At 35.3% G+C, this 12,277-nt stretch overlaps 1 protein-coding gene across 1 annotated transcript in view; it reads right to left on the bottom strand.

The window, feature by feature from the left end:
• The window catches only part of LOC145280138 (NADH dehydrogenase [ubiquinone] 1 alpha subcomplex assembly factor 2-like), a 28,816-nt gene that overhangs the window by 14,694 nt on the left and 1,845 nt on the right, over nucleotides 1-12,277 (bottom strand). Inside the window, exon 2 of the mRNA XM_080131903.1 lies at nucleotides 9,522-9,611. Within this exon, the coding sequence (XP_079988029.1) occupies nucleotides 9,522-9,611 (90 nt within the window). The remainder of the gene's footprint in view (nucleotides 1-9,521; nucleotides 9,612-12,277) is intronic.

Here is a 12,277-nt window from a genome sequence, read left to right as displayed (position 1 = left end):
TGCTGTTGTTGTTGTTTCATCCAATGCCAGTACTAATGCGAACAAATTCCGCGGATCTTTCACGTTTTTTCTAATGGCTGGAAATACTTGACGCTTTGCCAAGGCTATCAAGGGTACTTTTTTTCGTGACGCCATCACTAAACGGGTTGCCTACCACGGCTTAAGCGAGTCCCATCTACCCTTGAGAGAAGGATAGGCTGCAGCAGTTTTCCAACCTGGTATTTTTACTTCGTGGTACATACAGCACTTTGCCTTTCCAAATGGTCACCCATCTGGTGCTGGCCAGGCTCAACGTTGCTTAACTTCAGTGATCTGACGAGAACTAGTGTGTCAACGTGATTGTGCCATATATAACAGTCCCCATAATTGAAAATTAACTTCCCATTATCAAGTGTTCGTATTTTATTTAAATAAATATATACAGCATATTTTATTTTGAACTAGAAGGACCTGTGAAAATTCCATGAAATGAGAAATATACTGATTCAACAAATATATTTTGATATTTTTCTGGATAGCACATAAAAATAGATTTTTTAAACAGAAAACCTATCGTTGGGATAGTTCTGAGACTTCTAGATAATTCAGATAATTACAAAAGTGCTAGCAATGCTTGGCGAGAGAGCAATTACAATAAAAACAATTAACAACTCATAACAATTAACTTTTAACCATTAAACTTTTAAAAAGCTAACTAACCAAAAATGAATGGTAACATTTAATGCTAGTAAAACTAAGCTGCTCTCCTTTAACAATTACAAGACACCCCTCCAACCCCCTATATCTATAACAAATAGCACCCTACCTGAGAATTCTGCCTTCAAACTCCTCGGCCTAACATTTGCGGGGAATATGAACTGGAACAAATACATAGAGGACATTGCAAAGACTGCTGCAAAGAAGGTGGGTTCCCTCTACCGAGTTAGAAGACTACTCACACCTGAGAGTATCCTGTATCATTACAAGGCCACCATTCGCCCATGCATGGAGTATTGGTGTCACATCTGGGCTGGTGCATCTACCACTAGTCTCTCCCTCTTAGATAAAATCCAAAAAAGAGTTGTCAATCTAATCGGTCCCACTTTATCAACTAAGCTCCAGCCCCTGTCTCATCACCACAATATTGCATCACTGTGCCTGTTTTACAAATATTTTAATGAAATGTGTTCTGATGAACTTGTTTCACTTGTACCCCCTCGATGTACATATCCCCGACAAACCCGCTTAGCAATAAGATCTCACCCCTTCACTGTTGTTGTCACTAAATGCCAGAAAGCTTTTTTATTCTAATAGTTTCTTACCTTGAGCAGCTAGACTTCGGAATTCCCTTCCTGCTGCCGGCTTCCCTGGTTGTACTGATATGCAGAAGTATAAATGTAACATAAACAAATATCTTGTTAATCTTTCCTAGACATGGCCCCAAATAGTAGCTCCTTATGTCCAAGTGGCGATATGCTTTGTAAGGGGTGAACATGATTAAACAAAAAAACAAAAAAAAACTTAACTAACTGCTGGGGAAGAGAGGGTGCCCCCACCTTTTCGGAGACAAAAATATGCGTGTTCACCCATGCTTGCTGGCAACAAATGAGAATGAGTTATGGTGAATTGCATTGTTTTCCTTTTCCTCTGTATCCCTCCATGGATGACCAAATCATCTCCCGGCTATGGGGGCAGTGACAACGCAGTGGTGCATCATGTAGTGCCACATTAGCAATGCTTGGCAAGAGACCAATTTCTGAGGTTAAGACTGTTCGACATATTTGTGATTCTATCTCATCTCAAAAGATTGGATCTTGTGATTTTTAGAAAATCTATAATCGTTTTATTAATTGTGGCAAGTCTGCTATTCCTTCTTTTTAATGGTCTCCAGGTAATTTCATCTTCTAACGATCAGGCATGGCTCATCTTTTTGCTGACAATTCTTCTTTCAATGATTCCGATGCTGTTCTTTTGGATTTTCATTTGAAAACAAATCAATCTCTTGATTCTGTAATTATTACTCCAAAAATCCTTGCTAGAATTCTTGCTGGTCCTGACCAATAAAAGACTACCAGTCCTCATTCAATTCCTATTCTCATTCTCAAACGTTGTGCTCCCGAACGTTTTTCTACCCTCTCAAAACTACTCAATCTCTGTCCTGTTTCTCTTCATGTTGGAAGGCATCCTCTATTGTCCTTCTTTAAAAATGCTGCTGATCAGTCCGACCCAACTAAATATCATCCTAAATATGTTGTCTTCTCTGTTATTAGCAAAGTCATTAACACACAGAAAATATAAATTTATTAACATTTCTATGTAAATATTGTCCATTATATTTTAAATATAAAACTGACCCAAATGAGATAAATTAATAAATACTAATAAATATTCAGAAAGTAATATTGTGCTACATAGTTCAATACAAATAATAAAATTTACATTGTAATCGACAATCTTTAATTTACTCTTTCAGTCCAGCACCTCTTGCAAACAATGTTTTTTTTTCTGTTTCTTTTGAATGTTCTCTTTTTTGTCATAACGTTTCTCTGACTTCTTTCTCTGGTGAAAAAAGAGTGATGGGAAAATATGTGGTTTGGATTTCCCCACTTGTAAAATTTTTTACCTCTTTAAAGAGAGAGAGGGGGAGGAAGAGTGTATCATGCTGATCAATCAAACTACTCCAGATGCAAGACTTCCTGGGCAGTAAGTTTTTTTATGTGCAGTGTAATGATTTGGAACACGAAAGTGAAGAATGGCAAATTGTTACACAAAGTAACAATGTTAATTCAAGCATAAAACAGCTTAGCCTTTTCAAGTAGGCCGTCATTCACCACAAATGGCACTAATCTCTCTTCCTCTCTCTCTCTCTCTATATATACTAGCGGTACCCTGCCACGCGTTGCTGTGGCTCAAATTGGTGCAATGGAAAAAGTTCCAAAATGAGAAAAAGCATGTTTCTTATAAGTTTAAATTTCCATTTTGCATGGGTACACAGTTTTTGTTGTTCCATTTTCTTAGCTGATATAGAGATTTTCCGGTTTGGTGACTCTTGAATATGTAACATAAATTGTCCATGTGAAAAAACAGTCAGTGTGTAACTGTAAGGCCCACAATTGTAAAGATTGTTCCCTGTGCTTTGTTGATGGTTATTGCAAATGACAATAAAATTGGAAAGTGCAATTTGCTAAAGTGTATTGATGTATCCGGTGGAATTATAGGAATGCATGGAATGAAGATATATTCATCTGTAAAAGGTCCTGTTAAGATTGTTGTTTCTATGATACTGTTTGTTAATTTTTTTTTTACTGCAAGCTATGTGCCATTGCAAAGCTTGGATTGGTTTATATTTCACAACATGATAATTAGTACACCAAATTTCAGTTGCAATACATGCGGTGGCATCCCTGGCAAATATAACTGTTGGATAATTAACCACTTTATCTGCTTTCACAACAGTGTCGATGGATTTGTATTTGACTACCTCACTTGGAATTTTACATTTAATTATAGCGTTAAGTTCATGGGCATCTTTGTATTGACCTGCAAGAATAGCTCATTCACTCAGTCAAATGGAATTCTTATAATTTGAATATCTGCAAAAACCTTTTAAACTAACTATTCTTTTGATGAAATAAAATTACAGAAATTACAGAAGTTAAAAGTCAAAGAATTTTGCCCTTAACTCTGACTAGCTAGCACTTTTTCGTACCCAATTTCCCACAAGTGACGCAAAAGTTTTTGTGCGGATCGAATAGTCTGCAACTGTACATGCATATTTTGAGTTAAGTTTAATGTCTTCACATGGAACAAAAAAGTAGAGTATTTGAGGCAAGCATTTATTTCATCTGCTGGTGTTGATTGAAAAATAACAGGTAACATTTGTCTGAAATCTCCTGCAAGCAATATTACTGCATTCCCAAATGGTCTGAAATTGCCACGCAAATCTTGCAAGGATCGACCAAGAGCCTCAAGTGATTTTTTGCGTACCATTGTGCATTCATCCTAAACAATAAGTTTGCATTTTTGCAATATTTTTCCCCATATTGGATGTTTTGGAGATGTCGAACATGAGATTTTTGAAAAATTGAATGTTTTAAAGTAGAATAAATAATTCTTCTACTTGGCAGCAAGGTCGCAGGTATTCCTCATGCAGCAAGGGCTAAGGCTATGTCATTTTGTTACCAAATGGCTGCCAAAATCAATTTAATTAGAAAGGTTTTACCAGTTACTTCTGGTGCTGTTCAAGGTAGCAGTAATTTCCAAATAACTTCTATTCTCACAGTCAGTAAATTAGGTGACTAAAATAGGATTTATCCATGTTTTGACAATGCCTTATTCACTGTAATTAATTTAGGAGACTAAAATAGGATGAGGGATTAGAGATGAATAGATAGAGAGGAAGATATATAGATAGAAAAGAGACAGTGAGAGGAAAATAGAGAAAGAGAAGGAGATAGAGAGATAAAGGGATTGATAGATAAACAGAGAGAGGGGGAGAGTTAGAAACAGAGAGGGATGAAACAGAGGAAAGGAGAGAGATAGAGGGAGTTAGAGAGAGAAAGGGGCTCAAAGAGAGATGGAGAGGGTGATATAGAGAGAAAGATAGATTGAGAGAGGGAAAGGGAGAGATGGATAGAGAGAGATATTGAGAGAGGGGGAGAGAAACAGAAGGTGAACTACACTTCACCGTTTTTTTCCTCGTTCAGTAGAGAAGAAATCTTTCGAGACTGAGGCAATTTTAATGTTTTGTTATTATCCAGAGTACCCTTTTTTTTAGGGAGGGGGTGATTTTCCTCGCATTAGAAACCGACCAGGTTATCTGTACTTTCACTTAACAAATTAATAAAAGAAAAACATATTGTAAAATTTGAATTTAACAGGAAAATACTATTTTAAAAAATAGCACGGTAACATAAGTGCATAAGTGCCACTTTAGGTACTCCTTGGGCGTTGAGTTCCATGGCGACCAGCATAATTATTTAATGGTCGCTCCCCCCCCAGTCAAGGCTAATGCATGCACACGTAACATTTTTTTTATTTACTGACGTTGGCTTAGTAACTAAACGATTTATTGATAATTTCGTAACCCTTAAACGCATGCCGGAAGATTTAAATTGGTTCATTATTGTTGTAATGAAAAAAAAAGTTTCATTCAACACAAAACCAAAAACACATATTAATGATAAATGATTTATTATTCTATTCATTGAAATTTACTAATTTTTAAATAAAAAAGTAAAAAAAAAAAAAGTTAATAAAAAAATAGTTGCTTATGTGCGCATAAACAACTTGTTTTTTTTTAGATTAGGTCCACCTTATAATCACCCCCCTCCCCAACCTCCTCATCTTAAGAACAGCTTCCGGAATAAACACCACTTTTGGAGGGGGGGGGCTATTTGCAAAATTTAACTGATATTTGTTGTCAGCATACCCACCCGAAAATACTATTAAAAAAAAAAGGAGAGGTTCAGTGCCCGTGGCAGAGAAGTAGATTTATTTATCAATAAAAGTTGCGGAGAAGTAAATTTATTTATCAATAAAAGTCGTCATTTAAAAAAGAAAATTGTGGCGGTGGACCTAAATGTTTTGTTTTCGCACTATTCAACAATTTGTTCATCCGTGCATGTAAATTAAAAAATATTTGTAAAAGTGAGAAGTTATCAGTAAATGATTTAGTTTTTTTTAAAAATTTATTTATTTATTTTTTTTTTTTACATTAGGTCCACCTCCACAAATGTTAAGAACGGCTTTCAGAATAAACACCCCCAACCTCTCCATGTTAACAACGGATTTCGGAATAAACACCATTGGGGGGGGGGATATTTTTTAAGATAAAAGTCGTCATTTAAAAAGAAATTTAAAATCAAATATTTGTAAAAGTGAGAAATTATTAATAAATGTTTAGTAACATTTTTCGGTGCTAATGCAGAGTGTGAACCGCGCTGTTTTTTAAATCGTGTTTTTTTTTTTTAATCAATTGCAAGGTTAAAGTACATAATAGGTACAAAACACCCTCCCCTCCCCATGTTAAGAATGGCTTTTTAAATAATAACGTTATTATTTCAGCATGGATCACTCTCTGCATGAGTACCCATTTTTCTTTTAATATTCATAAAAAGTAAAACTTTTTTCAAAATAAATAAATAAATAAATGTTTGTAAATATGACAAATAATCGTTTAGTTACGGCAACGTCAGTAAATAAAATATGTTACGTGCGAGGTGAGGTGGGAGACTAAGGGAGCGACTATTATTTTTTTCTACTGGTCGCCATGGAACTCAACGCCCAAGGAGTACCAAAATGTAATTTTTTTTTGTCAAATAAATAAATTTCAAGCAATTTTTGCAATAAATAATAGATAGCAACTTCGTTAATTTTACGACTCGCCCCAGCATATTATAAACACCCTAACTTCCCCATGTTAAGAACGGCTTTCGAGGTTTATGGAAGGGCGTTTTTTTTGTTTTTTTTTTAACATGGGGGGGTGGGGGTTAGGGTGTTTATAATACGTTGAGGCATGTCGTAAAAATGAAACAATTTAGAAAAAGTTAAAACAAACTTTTTTATGTAAACAATGCCGTGAAAATAAAATAAACAATTAAAACGTAATGTTTCATGAGTGAAAAGCCTTAACATAAATAAAATTTAAAAAATTGGTAAGTACATAACTGAATTTAAATTTTTAAAATATGGGATTATTATTTTTTTTGTGTGTGTGTGTGTGTGCGTGCTAATGCAGAGAGTGATCCGCGCTATTTTTTTTAAATCGTTTTCCACGTTTAATTAAAGTTTTATGATATGTTTTTATTCAATTGTAAGGTTAAAGTACAGAATAGGTACAAAACACCCTCCCTTCCCCATGTTAAGAATGGCTTTTTAAATAATAACATTATTATTTCAGCACGGATCACTCTCTGCATGAGTAAGTTTTTTTTTTTTTACTTATCGAGTTAACAGAAAATGAAATGTTTCGTCAATTCGTGGCTGTGAAATGAATTGAACCGGAAGTTCAGTTTTACAACAGAACAGATTCGCAGTAACGGTTAAAAAAATATATTTATTTTATTTAATATTTTAAATAATTCGCGAGGTAAATTTATTTCAATAACATAAAAACATACCTCGACTCTAAAGATGGGTTGTCTGAAAATTTCAAATAAATTGGTAACGTAGATATAGGGTTTTATTATTTTAGAACGAACCAACATTTACATTTTTATATATATAGATATATATATAGCAAAAGTACCCGTCGTTGACTGGGTTCAAAAACAGCCTACAGAAAATTGACTCTGATTTATGAAAGTACTAGCAAGGGGTACTCGGCGTTGCCCGGGGGTTTGGAGGTGTGTGTGGAAACTCCAGGGGTGGGGTGGGGGGTTTAAAAAAAAAAAAAAGTAAGTATGAGGATCGAACCCAAACCGTTGAGGCAAAGTTGTAAATTAAAGTGTGAAAAAAAAAATGTGCGACGTTAACCATTACCCCACCGCGAGATGCTAACGGAAACACGTTTGAATTTATTTAATTACTTGAATTTGGCAGGTGCCTGTTTTAATGAGTTAATGAGGTCAAGTTTGACTGCGGGATAGTATTCATTTACTGCGGAAGATGTTATAGGAAAAAGACTAACCCACATGTGGCAAGCGACAAATGTTGAATATTTATCTTCCCGAAATCGAGCAAATTAAATAGACAGGCGAGCTTCATTGTTAACTGTGAGATATTATATTTATATGTGATATAAAAAGTTTTAAAAAGTTGTGAAGCGAGCGACCGCTTCTCTGAAAAAAGCCTTTTGTAGAACACACATACATACATACATTTTTGCTTTTATATTTATAGATGATAGGTTATGAAAAGGAAGGGTTGTAAAGAGATAGCTTCGAATTTGGGAGTATCAAAACCAAAGCAAAATATGATGAAAGTAAAAATAAAATAGATAAACCCCATAATTTATTATACCATACCTGTTCACACTGAAACACTTATCACAATATTCTGTGGATCTATATTAAAAAACCTTGTTAAACTTTGTGACATATTTACATTCTTTGGAGGTCATGCGCGAACGAACATCCCATAATTTTATTATACCATATTTCTTCAAACTGAAACATAATTATCAAAGTATACTTACGCAGATAGACATGAAAAGTCTTTATTAAAGTTTGTGCCTATTTCCATTCTATGGAGGCCAGGCGCGAACGAAGACCCCACAATTTTATTATACTATCCCTATTTAAGTTAAAACATACTTATCAAAGTATTCTTATGTACATCTATATCAAAAACACTTGTAAACGATTTTTTTTAATTTTTTATTTCTATACTTTGTGGACCAGGCGCGAACGCAGACCCCACAATTTAATGAACCACCGTTCTGCTAGATCAAACATACCCATTCCTGTGTCTCGATACATCTATCATTATATGTAATGAGTTTTTTAAAATAGTCAACTATATAGGAACCTATTCGTGACCAGACACACACACACATACAGACATTCAGCTTTATATTATAGATATACATATAGCAAAAATGGTAATTAGTAAAAACCTGAAGAAGGTGCTCAATACTATAATAATAATGTTTTTGACTTTTGATGGGGTATGAGATGAATGGATTCGCCAATCATTTTTATAACCAACGGCTGTGCTAAACAACCAATGAAAACGTCGCAAAATTATTACAAAAATTGTTGAATTTTGGATGCAATCAGTTCGCCGTTTGCTACGTCACGGACCGCATTTAATTCTTTGCCGCCATCTTGGTTACTGATCTGAACTACGCTGCCATCTTGGTTACTGATCTGAACTACGCCGCCATCTTGGTTACTGATCTGAACTACGCCGCCATCTTTGTTCAACATAATATCTCAGAACTTAAGAGGTTAACTATGCCACGGACTGCATTTGATTCTTGGTTGCCATCTTAGTTACTGATCTGAACTACGCCGCCATCTTTGTTCAACACAATGTCTCAAAACTTAACAACATATATATTTTTTTATTACCGTTTTATCTGTTTTAGTTACACATGTTTCGGTTACCGAATCGTATCAACGATCCAGCAACTTTGTCAGACTTGAACAGAAGTGGTTATTATGATTTAGAAATACGATATTAGAAGAAGACGAAGGAAAAAAAAAAGAAAAAAGTGAGGAGAATCTCAATTTTGATCTGACAACACTTAAGTTTTAAGATTTAATAATTAAATAAATAAACAAACATTGAACAGGGGTGAAGTTATATATATATATATATATATATATATATATATATATATTCCAGCAGAGCGAATGATATGTCAATTGGATTCACATGGGTTTAAGACTATTGGTGATGTGTTTGAAGATATGTTTATCCAAATTTGCAAGTTTGCCGTTTGGTAGAGAAAGTACTATTTTATAACTTCTCCAAGTAAAAATGCCACTTCAAGTTCCAAAACTAACCAACACACACACACAAATTCGTTAACCCTTATCCCTGAGTGGCTTCCGGGCCTTGATAAGTGGTGTAAAAAAAAAAAAATATTATTTTACCTTCCCATTCCACTGGGACGTCAGGTGCAGAAAACTGGTCTCCATCGGTAGTTTCAACCCATCGAGCGCCTTTCAAGTTTCTTTGTGGATCTAAAATTATTTATGGAAAAAAAAGAAAAATTAAAAATGAATAAATGAAATGAGGTCTCACACACACAAAAGCGCTATTATAATAGCTTTCGTTAAAACAGTTTGAATGTTTAGAAAATGGTAGGTTTCAGAAAGCTGTAACAATGTAAGCTTCGGACAGATTTACCTCCCTTTGCAAATCAGAAGTTAAACCTATTAATCATACGCATTGGGAGATAGCAGAAAAAAAAAAAAAAAAAGAAGTCGCCTCGAGGTGGGAAAAACTGACCAATTTTAAACTCCAACGTGGGTGCCCGTATGGAAGCGGTATCCCCTTCCATACGTATTCTTTTTATTTATGGCTTTTTTTTCAATTTTTTTCAATGAATTATTATTGTATGTACACTTGTCTGTCAGATTATCAAAATTTTTTTTTTTTTTTTTTTAAACTCAATATTTAAATATTTGTAGGGGATACTCAGTTTCTAATGTAACATTTGAGTAAATCGATTATTCATTTAAGAACAACTCAATGTTTTTTGACCAAATTTATCGAATTTAGCTTTTTTAAAAAACAATCTGGCCTTTTAAAATTCTTGGAGGCCTTTTTTAGAATTTAGCTTCAAATTTGCCTTATGGATAAAACTTGGTAATAGGCTCAATCCAAAAGATTAATTGCACAGAATGAGTTGAGTTTATGTGGCCATGCCATGTCCGTTCAGAAATATTATAAAAGCAAAAATTCATAAACTTTACTGGAGATGTTATAAATATAAAAAAAAGACTTGACAGAGTACAAAATAGACTTTGTAGTACGTCCAAGGATGGTGTACTGCTGCCACATCTGGGCAGGAGCTTCTAAAAACAGCCTATCCTGCCTTGACAGAGTACAAAATAGACTTTGTGGTTTAGTAGGGGATGCTCTTTTCTCTTCCCTGCAACCTTTCTTCCACAGAAGAGATGTTGCTCCATCAGGAATAAACAAATGCGCTAACACATGTGCCAAAGGCACTAGAGACATGCACACGTGTTTGTTCGTGATACAGCTAGGTCGCATACCCTGCAACCACCGTACCGCAGACCTTTTAAAGTTAACAAGAAAAACAAGAAGTATTTCAGCGTCCTCATTAAGGAAGAAGAACAAAATATCTCAATTGACAGGTTTAAACCCGCAACACTCCAGGATGCATACTTAGAAGTAGATCCCTCACAAAGGATGCCAGTCGAAGTGACATTGGAAAAACGCCCTTATAAAAAAACACGTTCGGGCAGACAGGTAAAATGGCCTGCCCATTTAAGAGACTTTGTCTCTACATAAAAAAAAACAAAAAAACAATCCTCTCACAACATTCAATTAAAAGTACGTATTTTTGGGGGCGGGGAGTGTTGTAGGGGACTAAAAATTAGAGGACACCGGGGAGGAGTAATCTGCCCCTGCTCTATAGCTGGTTGGTTTTTCCCTTTGGTCACTGGCAGACGTGTTGCTTTTCCCTCTCAAGAAGAGGAGAACCTTCGTTCCACCATGAGGTGAGCTCTGAGAACTTTTTCCACCAGTCGGTGAGTCTTATCGAACTGTCGCTATTGTATTGTGTTTTATTGTTGTTTAAATGTTTGTCAGTCTATAATAAATGTGTAAACGTAATTGGGCAATTGTGTTTATTCATATATTTTTTGTTTAGTTAAAACTAACCCTCTTTTGTTAAAACTGCAAAAGTAATTTATCTAAGCAGGGACGCCCGGCGCCCTTGCATAGCTTGGTCGTATAATACGCTTAAATATGATATATATTTATAGTACTCAAAAAACTTCAACCTGAACTAGCGCCCATACTTACAAAACTGTTTAAACGTTGTCTTAAGGAGAATAGTTTCCCATCTCCCTGGAAAATCTCATCAGTATGCCCTGTATTTAAGAATTCATGTAATAGCTCATCCCCCTCTAAGTACAGGCCAATAAGTCTCCTGTGCGTCATGAGTAAGTTGTTGGAATCTGTGTTAAATACAGAAGTAATCAACCATCTCAACAAAAATAACCTTCTTAGTGACACTCAATATGGTTTCCATTCTGCTAGATCTACAGCAGATGTGCTTACAGTTATATCTCATAGGATTAGCAAATCTCTCGACGGAGGCCACCTTTCTAGGGCAATTGCTCTTGACATATCTAAGGCCTTTGATAGGGTATGGCATAAAGGTTTACTTCATAAGATCTCTAGCTATGGTATAGCTGGAAATGTCTTCTCAATTATTAAATCATTTCTTTCTGATAGGTTCATAAGAGTAGTAGTTGAGGGGCAAAAATCAGAAGCTCACAGTATTAATGCCGGTGTCCCTCAGGGGTCCATCCTGGGCCCAACTCTTTTCCTGATCTATATTAATGATCTTCCAAATCACATCCTTACATCATTTGTAGACATTTATGCTGACGATACTACCATTTATGGTACCACATCTAAGACAGTAAACGACCAAGTTCTCTCCAATTCTCTCTCTTCTGATCTTGAGCACGTAGTACAATGGGGAAAGGAGTGGCTGGTTACTTTTAATGCATCTAAAACCAAGCTTCTCTCTTTACATCATCAACATTCTGATCCACATCTGGCATCAATTGAAATGAATGGCTCTCGTCTTCAGGAGGCCTCAAGTTTTGACAAGCTTCTGGGCTTGACCTTTACTCCTGATCTTAAA

This window comes from Euprymna scolopes, chromosome 7, assembly GCF_053919585.1.
Source record: "Euprymna scolopes isolate OS-2025 chromosome 7, ASM5391958v1, whole genome shotgun sequence".
In the NCBI taxonomy this organism is placed as follows: domain Eukaryota; kingdom Metazoa; phylum Mollusca; class Cephalopoda; order Sepiida; family Sepiolidae; genus Euprymna; species Euprymna scolopes.
This window is presented reverse-complemented; position numbering and strand designations above follow the sequence as displayed.